This window comes from Hippocampus guttulatus, chromosome 10, assembly GCF_054856545.1.
Source record: "Hippocampus guttulatus isolate MCC_2025c chromosome 10, RoL_Hgut_1.0, whole genome shotgun sequence".
Taxonomy (NCBI): Eukaryota; Metazoa; Chordata; class Actinopteri; order Syngnathiformes; family Syngnathidae; genus Hippocampus; species Hippocampus guttulatus.
Genome location: NC_141270.1, coordinates 4223530 through 4235187, shown reverse-complemented (window position 1 = coordinate 4235187; position 11658 = coordinate 4223530). Strand labels below are relative to the sequence as shown.

The following is an 11658-nucleotide window of genomic DNA, read 5'->3' as shown; positions in this document are numbered from 1 at the left end:
TGCAGTAATTTACTGCAATAACCGAGGCTTCAAGTTCCATAAAAACAGAAACAAAAAAACAGCTCTGCCATTAACCGCCATGGACAATTGATCTGGACACCCCGCCCCAGCCCCCTCCTGTCTACATCCCCTCTCATCCATTCATAGACAAGTCCATCATCTCTGCGGGTGTATCACTTTTCCCAGGAAGCGCATCTTTGCTTCCTGGCGCTGTCTCGGTGTCAGCAGCGTTGACAGGAAAGAAAGTCTTGGGTGTTGGCATGTGCGTGCGTGCGTGTGTGTGTGTGTGTGTGTGTGTGTGTGTGTGTGTGTGTGTGTGTGTGTGTGTGTGTGTGTGTGTGTGCGTCAGCGTCTCTGACAGGTGTGTAGGTTCCGGGCCGATGTCCTGCTGACGGCGTGCTGCTGCTGCTGCTGCTGCTGTTGCTCCCGCTCGCTTCTCTCAGGCCTGCACGCCAGACCGTCGCCGCAGTCGCAGCGCTGGAACAGCTCCAGGCCGTGGGTGCCCTTGCGGCGGTGGCGCGTGCACACCTGGCCCTCGCTCAGCACCGGCTTGCAGATGCGAGACCAGAAGTGGCGGGCACAGCACAGGCCCGCCGAGCAGTCGGCCGAGCGCAGGCACGTGTCCCCTTCCTGACCTTGGATAACAAACAAAAGAGGTCAGATGATCATGGGGGGGGAAATGGCATAAACCCGACAGTTATTTCAAATTTTCTACAGATGTCAGAAGACGGCGCACTCCAAATTGTCCTCGGGTGTGATTGTGCAGCGCAAATGGTTGTTTGTCTCTGTGTGCCCTGCGATTGGCTGGCAACCGGTTCAGGGTGTCCTCCGCCTGCTGCCCAAAGACAGCTGGGATAGACTCCGGCGTGCCTGCGACACTTGTGAGGCTCAGAAGACGGCGCCAAAGCAATACAAGGCTTTGGCATGAGCGTAAACAAAAACGGCAAAAGTGAGTTGTTGTTTTTTTTTAACAAAAAAAAACGCAGGTTAAATTACACAGAGCAAGTAGTTGGAACCCCCTAATAGGCTTTGTAATAGGACATGCCACATGATGGCAGTAGAGGACTACCTCTGGCTTAGTGAAGCTCCTCCACTCACTCCAATATAGAGTTTTGACACCAAGATACCAAACGGTACCGCACAAAGCAATAATTTTACAGTAGAGGGCATCGACGAATAATGGAGGATTATCTTCTAAAAGATATTCTATATAAACAATACAAAGAGCTGCCGCTGAAATTCCGAGGCTTTGGACTATTTTCTATTTAAAAAAAAAAAGGTATCGAAATGAATCGATTGTGCCAAATAATTATCGGTTCATTTGATAATTAATGATTGCTGCAGAGGTGATACTACAGATGGTGCCAAAGCAATACTGTCCTCTTCATTAGCCTTACTGCAAATTACAGAGGCTCTAAAATAAAATCCACAAGTTTATGAAGAATGAACTGCTAATAGAGGGCTTCACTCTAGTCAAGCCGCAGCAAATGGCAAAAATCGGGAAGTAATTTACACCCCCGCAAAAAAGGTTGACAATTGCCTCTCGGTGTCACAGCACTACTTAAATATTTGGCAGGTTGCTGCACCAAAACAGCAAATAGGCGAGCTTTTCAGCAGATAACGGCAAGGTTAGAAAAAAAAACAACCGCAACTAAGTGAATCCATGGGTCGCAAGTAGGTGGGGCAACAACTACAGAGTATTTTTAAAATCACATTTTAACAATACATCCTTAAAATGGCACCAAAATACTGCTTCTATATTAGGTTGATGGCCTGAGCAAAACAGCAAATAGGTGAGTTTGTCATAGAGGAAACTTTTAAAACTTTTAAAACTGCGCCTCATCTGCACACAGGCAACACAAAAACCTAACAGTGGACCAAGAGAGATCCAATTCTTTTATTTTTCTCGTTTTTTTGATAGTTACCTTTTACCGTGTGCGCTTCGTGGGCAGTGAGGGGTCTCTTGGCATGATGCTCCATATGATGCTCCATGGTAGAGTTGTGTATATGCCAGCCCGGCCCATCAATGTCATTCGTCTGGCAGACACCTGGAGAGGACAGGAGAGTGCGAATTTACACTTGTCCAACAAAAAAAAAGGGGGTTGGCAGAGTTTGCTTTTGTTTGCGTTTACCGTTGCTGCAGCGGCTTCCAGCGCAACACATCGAGTCCCGTGCGCAACGCTTCCGGTTCTTGCGGCACGCCAGACACATACTTCGGACGTCGTTGCAGAATTCATCACCGCCGCAATCGTCGTCATCCGCACATACTCCTGTCGCCTGGGTGAGGGGGGGGGGGGGGGCAACGGGGCGGCCATTAAATCACACGACAAACGGACGACTTGTATGCACACTAACTTTTACGCAGTGGAACGTTTTTGGGGGTTTTTCTTTTTTACGCACGGTAACTTTTATGCATGGAGAGGCACACAAGCAAAAAAAAAAAAAAAAGCGGCATACCTGCGAGGCGTCCACGGGCAATCTGTGTCCCACGCTGCCAGGCGGCGAGGTCCGCGGACTGGGGCTGACCGGCTCGAAATTCTTGATGGCGTTGGAGTAGAGGACAATCGGCCCCGCGTAAACGTATCCAAGTAGCGAGAGCCACACCGGCAGGAAACAACGCGCGACGCATCGCATCAGCATGACTGGATGGAACCGTTTTTTTTTTTTTTTTGGGGTTGTTGTTGTTGGTGGTGGTGAGAGCAAAAACAAGACGTCCCCCAAAAATCGGCCGAGGAATTCCCTCTAGAAAGTGTTCCAGAAGAGAGTCTCTCGTCTAGTGTGTAGGCACGTCTCCAGTGTCGCCCCAAGTGCCGGTTTGATGTTTTTATACGCGCGGACCTGTTTGTCTTCCCGCCCCCTCGCAGGGCACAAACAAAGGCGAAGGGTGGAATTTCAAAGACGGTGCGCGGAAAACGCTCATCTGTTCAGACTCCGTGTTTGGCTAATGATAACGACCTGTTAAGTCTGTCTGATGAGTTTGGAACGTCCAGTGCGCAAATACGGTCAGGCTGAAGAGACGAAGAGGGGGGAGCGGGGGGGGGGGGGGGGGGGGGGGTTGAAAGTCTCTAGCAGCAGACATACAAGTCAACAAGAAACTTGACATGCCAACGGTGGCCAATGGAAATCATCGAGAGGAGTCGCGGAGTTTACGCGATTTGGATTTGGGGGACACTTTGAGTGTAACCACATGTCAAAAATATAGCCATAAAACTCTTTTGACAGATGTGCTTATAGAGAGAGAGTGTGTGTACAGGTACCTATCTAGGTTAAGTTCAGCAACAAGTGGAACCTAACCCTTAATTCATAACATAAAGTATTTATATATTTTTGTTTGCATTATTGTCATCATGAACACCTGATGTGCTAGCAAAAAAAAAACGGGCAGATTCAGATTTTGTTGTTTGCGGTCAGATCAGTTTTCATCTTTTCTTTGTGAGAGACAAAAAATACACGATAAAAAATAATCTGCTCAAGAAAAATGATGTTTTTATTTTTTTTTTTGGTCATAAAATATATGATTGTCAAATCAGAATTTCATGGTAAATACTTTAATGCATTATTTATAGGGGAAATGGGTAAGGATTAAAGTTAGGTTATCAGACAACTTCAAACATTTAGGTCTTAATGGTGATGGTAAAATAACTAGCAAAAAAAAAAGAGAGAAAACAGTCCGGACAAGAGTGGAATGACGACAAGAAGTGGCACACGGCTCCCTCTAGTGGTATGAATAATAATTACTAAATTAAATATAAATCAAATGTGTGACATTTAAACCCTGAAATAAGATAAAGCATACTGGAAATATGCTTGTAACTGATGCAAACAGCTTGTTTGAAATAGTTTTTCGTTTTGTTTTTTTTAGTATATTGCATTTTTTGTGCTTTATGTGTGCAGGACATTGTTTTTTTTGTTGTTTTTTTTAGAGGAGCACAATTTAAGTGTAGTGCAGTTGTAGGTAACAAAACAATAGACTTGCATTTCATTTTTAAGAATTCTAGTTTTTTATCATTTAAGAACAAACATCAATTATTTTTTACGGTATTTTATATTATACGGTATTTTTGCATTGCATTTCCATTGTATTTAACTTTTAAGTGCTGTGTCATATTTGCATTTGTCTTTATTTTCATACAATTAAGTACACATTTTCATTGTTTAATTTGCACTTTTAAGAGAAATACATTTTAATGTAATCATTATTCCAGCAGTTTTTGTTTTTATAATAGATGAAATATCTAATTATTGCATCGTTTTCAATCGATTAAGGTTGCGAACCCACTAGTCTAAGTCAACTGATTATGATCAGAGTAAATATTGTCCTTTTTTGTAGTGTTGTGTGCATTTTGTAGTCATCTTTGCAACTTTTCCACGTCATTCTACATTTTATTTCATCCTCTGTCGAGAAAAACAAATGTTTGGTGTCTTTGTGAGAGCTAATTCCATCATGTTCTTTGACATTCAAACATCTTCTAAGGGTGATTGAAGTCACTCGCGTCGATTAACTCTTCATTTGATCCGCTTATTTGAGAAAGGTAGGGGAGGAGGGAATTATCCCCCCACCCCCCAATCACACCAAGGGACAGACATGAATGTGTATAGGAAGGCGTTTTGAGCCGAAAAAACGACCATGTATAGTAAGGCGTATGTTTTGCCGAAAAATAACTCGACAATCTACAGTAAGGCGTTTTTAGCCGAAAAAAACGACCATGTATAGTGAAGCGTTGTGAGACGAAAAAAAAGACCATGTATAGTAAGGCGATTTTAGACGAAAAAAAACGACCATGTATAGGAGGCATTTTTAGCTGAAAAAAATGACCATGTATAGTAAGGCGTTTTGATCCGAAGAAAACGACCATGTATAGTAAGGCGTTTTCAGCCGAAAAAAAAGACCATGTATAGTAAGGCGTTTTTGGCTGAAAAAAACGACCATGTATAGTAAGACGTTTTGAGCCGAAAAAAACGACCATGTATAGTAAGGCGTTTTGACCCGAAAAAAAACGACCATGTATAGTAAGGCGTTTTGAGCCGAAAAAAAACGACCATGTATAGTAAGGCGTTTTTGGCCGAAAAAAACGACGATGTATAGTAAGGCGTTTTTGGCCGGAAAAAAAACGACCATGTATAGTAAGGCGTTTTTAGCCGAAAAAAACGACCATGTATAGTAAGGCGTTTTTGGCCGAAAAAAACCACCATGTATAGTAAGGCGTTTTTAGCCGAAAAAAACGACATAGTATAGTAAGGCGTTTTTAGGCCGAAAAAAACGACATAGTATATAGTAAGCCGTTTTTAAGCCGAAAAAAACGACATAGTATAGTAAGGCGTTTTTAGGCCAAAAAAAACGACATAGTATAGTAAGGCGTTTTTAGGCCGAAAAAAACGACATAGTATAGTAAGGCGTTTTTAAGCCGAAAAAAACGACATAGTATAGTAAGGCGTTTTTAACTAAAAAAAAACGACCATGTATAGTCAGGCGTTTTTAGCCCGAAAAAAACGACATAGTATAGTAAGGTGTTTTTAGCCCGAAAAAAAAGAGATAGTATAGTAAGGCGTTTTTAAGCCGAAAACAACGACATAGTATAGTCAGGCGTTTTTAGCCCGAAAAAAACGCCATAGTATAGTAAGGAGTTTTTAGCCCGAAAAAAACGGCATAGTATAGTAAGGCGTTTTTAGGCCGAAAAAAACGACACAGTATAGTAAGGCGTTTTTAGGCCGAAAAAAAAGACATAGTAGTAAGGCGTTTTTGGACGAAAAAGAACGACCATGTATAGTAAGGCGTTTTTAGGCCGAAAAAAACGACATAGTAAAGTAAGGCGTTTTTAAGCCGAAAAAAACGACATAATATATTAAGGCGTTTTTAGGCCGAAAAAAACGACCATGTATAGTAAGGCGTTTTTAGCCGAAAAAAACGACCATGTATAGTAAGGCGTTTTTGGCCGAAAAAAACGACCATGTATAGTAAGGCGTTTTTGGCCGAAAAAAACACCATGTATAGTAAGGCGTTTTTGGCCGAAAAAAAACACCATGTATAGTAAGGCTTTTTTAGCCGAAAAAAACGACATAGTATAGTAAGGCGTTTTTAGGCCGAAAAAAACGACATAGTATATAGTAAGGCGTTTTTAAGCCGAAAAAAAACGACATAGTATAGTAAGGCGTTTTTAGGCCGAAAAAAACGACATAGTATAGTAAGGCGTTTTTAAGCCGAAAAAAACGACATAGTATATAAGGCGTTTTTAACTAAAAAAAAAACGACCATGTATAGTCAGGCGTTTTTAGCCCGAAAAAAACGACACAGTATAGTAAGGCGTTTTTGGACGAAAAAAAACGACATAGTAAAGTAAGGCGTTTTTAAGCCGAAAAAAACGACATAATATATTAAGGCGTTTTTAGGCCGAAAAAAACGACATAGTATAGTAAGGCGTTTTTGGACGAAAAAAAAACGACCATGTATAGTAAGGCGTTTTTAGGCCGAAAAAAACGACATAGTAAAGTAAGCCGTTTTTAGCCCGAAAAAAAAAACATAGTAAGGCGTTTTTAGCCCAAAAAAAACGACATAGTATAGTAAGGCGTTTTTAAGCCGAAAAAAACGACATAGTATAGTAAGGCGTTTTTAGGCCGAAAAAAACGACATAGTATAGTAAGGCGTTTTTAGCTCGAAAAAAACGACCTTGTATAGTAAGGCGCTTTTAGCCCGGAAAAAATGACATAGTATAGTAAGGCGTTTTTGGACGAAATTTTTAGCCGAAAGAAACGACCATGATTAATAAAGAAATACAACCCCACTGCTCTATGTGGTTTTTTGGCTTAGTGGTAGAGTGATGGAGTGCCACACCAGAGGTTGAGTGTTCGATCCTTGGTTGTTGCAACAATGTCTACTTTTTAACTACCATATACAACTTATTTGAGGAAAAACACAAAAACAACCCAAAAGTTCATAGTGGTTGGTTAGCTCAGTGGTAGAAAGCTGAAGTCCCAAATCCAGCGGTTGGGTGTTCGATTCCCAGTGTTTGCAACAAGGTCACACCTTTAACCACCATTTGCAGCTTTATTGAAGACAACACAAAACAAACAGGAAGTCTGTGGTGGTGTGGCTCAGGGATAGAGAAACCATGTCCCAAACTAGCGGTTGGGTGTTCAATCCCCAGAGGTTGCAACGATATCCCTTCTTTCTTTGACCAACATGATAAGTAAGGTTTATTGAAGTATTTTTTTTGTATTGTAAGGCGTTTTTCCCCCCAAAAAACGACCATGTATAGTCAGGAGTTTTTAGCTCCCAAAAAACGACCATGTATAGTCAGGAGTTTTTAGCTCCCAAAAAACGACCATGTAAAGTAAGACGTTTTTAGCCGAAAAAAACGACCATGTATAGTAAGGAGTTTTTAGCTCCCAAAAAACGACCATGTATAGTCAGGAGTTTTTAGCTCCCAAAAAACGACCATGTAAAGTAAGACGTTTTTAGCCGAAAAAAACGACCATGTATAGTAAGGAGTTTTTAGCTCCCAAAAAACGACCATGTATAGTAAGTCGTTTTAACCCGAAAAAAAACGACCATTTGTAGTAAGGCGTTTTTGGACAAATTTTTTAGCCGAAAAAAACGACCATGAATAGTAAGGAGTTTTTAGCTCCCAAAAAACAACCATGTATAGTAAGGCGTTTTTAGCCGAAAAAAAATGACCATGTATAGTAAGTCGTTTTAACCCGAAAAAAAACGACCATTTATAGTAAGGCGTTTTTTGCGGAAAAAAAACAACCATGTAAAGTAAGGCTATTTTAGCTGAAAAAAACTACCAAGTATCGTAAAGCGTTTTAACCCGAAAAAAATAACCATGTATAATGAGGCGTTTTGAGCTGAAAAAAATGACCATGTATAGTAAGGCGATTTTCGACGAAAAAAACGACCATGTACTGTATATAGTCAGGCGTTTTTAGCTGAAAATAACGACCATGTATCGTGAGGCGTTTTAACCCGAAAAAAACGACCATGTATATATAGTAAGGCGTTTTGACCCGAAAAAAACGACCACGTATAGTAAGGCGATTTTTCGACGAAAAAAAACGACCATGTAAAGTAAGGCGTTTTTAGCTGGAAAAAACGTCCATGTATCGTGAGTTTTTTTTAATTTTTGGAAATTATCAGTCGAATTATTGTAAATATATTTAGTTAAATAATAATGAATGTATTTATTTTTAATTTGAATAAAAACACAAGTATTAGATGTGTCATGTAAATCAAAAGGAAGAATACAATATTTTATATATCCAGGACATAAATATAAAGAACAAATAATACAGTGGTGTACATATAATTAAATAAGTTGACCAAATAAGCAATTTTCCCCATTGTTTAAACATGATCTTTCTTTACTTTTAAACATTAAAACATGTTGACCACGATAGTATAAAATTTGCTAAATTGATTCAGTCTCGACATAAAGGACGTTTAGCCACTTGCTTACATGACTGCCATTTGGTGCGGGAACGTAGGTTTAATTAATAAAATCACCAACACTGACTTTTTTTTAAGTCTATAATTCCAAAAGTCATACATGTGGCACTTTGCAAAATTAATTTACAGCAATAAAACAAAACAAAAACAACACAAGGCAAATATCCGGCAACATGAAGATGGTCCAAATATGATATGAATCCATTGACTTTTCAATTTTTTAATTCATTAAAAAAATCATTGAATTAAGTATATAACTTAAAATGACCACTAATAAATAAACCTCTTATCTGTTTTGGGATCAAATGGCACAGCTGTTGTATTCCACTTGATCAGTTTAACACGGGACCTCTCAAAGCATTAATAAATGAGTGAAAGCTGAACCCTATCTTCATAATCATAATGCAGCAATAAATACATGTGCCTCTTTCAGTCTGCCATTTGATTTCTTCCCTCAATGTGGTGTCATGTATTAACTGTATGACGCAAATACAAAAACAAAAGTGGACAACTGCAAATCATTCCTGCCTTCCGTGATGCGTGTGTTTTCGTACTGACGTGAGAAGCATGTCATTGCAGTCGATTGCGATGGATTTTGAATTCCTATCTGAGAATAAATGATCTTGAGGACGAGGCGCACTTTTCAGTTGTGTGTGTTCATGCAGCATCAAAAAGGCCTTGTGACGATGATTTGTATGCCGTTGATTTAAGGCACTTACATTTTATGCTCTTGATTGTTGGGACGTGACAGGTGATGCCTTTAAGATTGTTTGAAAGTCATGCAGGTGTGACAGGAGAAAATACACGCCCCCCAAAAAAATCTTTGCACAAAATAGACGCCGCCATTCATATCAAATAGAAGTAGTAACAGAAACCAAGCACGGGAAAAGGAGAGAAATCACTTCACAAAAAAAAAAAATCCCACCAAATCGTACTGTCCTGTCACCGTCTCTTTTTTTTTTTTTTTTTTTTTGTGGTCATGAATCAAGAACAGCACCAAAGACATTAACGGCGATTTCACAGTTCGAGCTGTACAGGCGTGATGGAGCTCCAAACAATACTTCATGATTTATTTAGCGGGAAAGCCGGAAATTAAAGGTGTTCTGAGTGCATTATGGATGACACGTTACTTCTTGAAAATATTATTTCCCGTGTCAGCTGTGTGATAGTTGACATCTGAAACAGGGCACTTGGAGAGTCTCCTTTCTTTGACTGCACACGCCTATGTGCTTTTGTGTTTGTGTGTGTGTGTGTGTGCGTGTGTGTGTTCACAATGTACTTTAAAGGGGACGTATTATGGAAATTGGACTTTTTAATTGCTGTATACCAATACTCCACACCCCCAGCATTCGCAAATAGCCCTGATCATTAAATTAGAGTGGTTACCTCAATAGAAATAGTTAAATCTTGATTTAAGATTTATTTCTTAATTTTCCCATTAGGTTGAACTACACAAGTCTCTTGCCCTGCATCTGGAATTTCGGCCTGTTTTACTGCCGCTTCCCCCAAGACCCTTCCACATACACACAGGCGTCATTTAATTAAACGGGCACTGATGCTGTTGAAACTGGGTTTGTAGGGGCAAAGTGGACTCTGACAGAGAAGCGTATCATGTCTAAGCCAAAGGGTAAGCAGAACTGCAGTCTTCGCACAGAATAGATTAGCATTAGCTAACAGTGTTAGCTTCTGAAAATCAGAGCATACTTATTGCTATCTTGTCGACTTGGGGGGAGGGGCGGTATTTCTCTTTGGATGTGTCCATTGCAGGAGCTGCTACGCTAATTGGCAAAGTTTCGTTCAGTGGCTTGGTTGATGAAGTGCTGCTCCCACAAGTGAAAATGCAATATGCTCTTTGTGGATATTTGCTTTTTATGGCCATTTGGCTAATTTGGGTGTATTTGCTTTACTTTGTACACATGTGTCTGACTGGATCGGATCGGCAGATATTTTGCATTTTTAAATATTTGGCGATTCGTAGGCCAGTCCGGTCCCAATTTTTCGCAAATCCCTGTGATTACCTGTGCAGTAAATAGACATGTTGTTGAAATAGATTGGTCCATCTTTTGATCGGACTGGTGATCGGTTACTGTGTAATAACTTCAACATAAAAGCGCTCTAAGGCATTGAGTCCATAACTTGGTCCCGTAAGGTTGAAGGCTTGAAGTTGGCCTTCTTACAGCTTGTTCCTGTCATTTACAGCATGGACAATTGTTGCTGCGGTTAGCTAGACTTCTTCATCCTGACAGCGTACATGTAAATAAGCGGGTAATCAAGGCAGAAAAAAATGCCTCGAGCATTTTTTTTTCACCAAGAAATTTTAAATATTCGAGAATCCGTTTCAGCCCTAGTCAGAATGTCCAAACTCTGACCCTGGTCGCCCTGCAAACGACGTAACCCAAAACGGAGCAATTTTTAAACAGATGGATATCAAGCGTGCTGTATTTCTTTTCTTTTTTTCCATTAAGACACCTTGGAATTTTTTTAATCGAGGGGGAAAAAAAAACCTTGCATAATATGTCTCCTTTAAAATGCTCAATACTATGTAATGTGGCAATTGGTGACATTCAGGTTAGTCGAGAGCACTTGTTGTACAACGGGAGAAGCGATGATCAGAGCACAACATTTCACATTTCCACACGCTTATTTATCCTAAAAATAAACAAGAACAAGAACAAAAAAAAAAAACCCCAGCAACATTCGCCGGCCCGTCACGTGGGAACGCCGGGCTTTGTCACCGGCCATGTTTTTTGTGCGCGCGCTCGCGCGTGTGTATCCCTGCACTTTCTCTGCCTCAGAGCCGAGTGTAAGACAACACCGAACATGTGCTACAGCTGTCCCACTATAAATGCTTGACCCGGGGCCGCAGTGAAATAAAGGCATATCGGTGACCCAGTAGGGCTTGCCATCCCATCCCTCCGTTAAAATCGACTTCTTCTCCATCATATCTGCTTTTTTTTGTTTCTTTTACCGGGTAGCCACAGCCGCTGCATGGCCTCCATAACAACAAAAGAAGAGTTTCTTTTGGTTCCACGGGGTGCTGGAAGGAGAGCTTCAGAAATCAACGTCCCAACCGGAGTTGTCGTCAGGCGGCGGGTCCTCGTTGTCCTCTGGGAAGCTGTCGAAGTTACTCGTGTCAACTGCTGATGTGACCTGACGAGGGAGATGAGTGGACGGCGGTGTTAAGACCACTCCACAAATGTAGAGCCATACCTGTA

At 40.7% G+C, this 11658-nt stretch overlaps 2 protein-coding genes and 1 long non-coding RNA gene across 4 annotated transcripts in view; 1 reads left to right on the top strand and 2 right to left on the bottom strand.

The window, feature by feature from the left end:
* Nucleotides 1-345: 345 nt before the first annotated feature.
* Nucleotides 346-2889, bottom strand: LOC147198958 (dickkopf-related protein 1-like). The gene is made up of 4 exons (XM_086121758.1): nt 2458-2889; nt 2133-2277; nt 1926-2048; nt 346-635 (listed from the first exon to the last, which is right to left on the bottom strand). The coding sequence occupies exons 1-4, from the start codon at nt 2638-2640 to the stop codon at nt 346-348; spliced, it is 741 nt and encodes a 246-aa protein (XP_085977884.1). The 5' UTR covers nt 2641-2889.
* On the top strand, nt 527-11558 carry LOC147198957 (uncharacterized). The gene is made up of 3 exons (XR_015102013.1): nt 527-656; nt 718-949; nt 11419-11558. It is a non-coding gene; the product is annotated as an uncharacterized LOC147198957 (long non-coding RNA).
* The window catches only part of LOC147198956 (cGMP-dependent protein kinase 1), an 86033-nt gene continuing 85828 nt past the window's right edge, over nt 11454-11658 (bottom strand). For both annotated transcript variants that reach the window (XM_086121757.1, XM_086121756.1), the window contains exon 18: nt 11454-11593. In XM_086121757.1, the coding sequence (XP_085977883.1) occupies nt 11495-11593 (99 nt within the window). In that variant the 3' untranslated portion in view covers nt 11454-11494. The remainder of the gene's footprint in view (nt 11594-11658) is intronic.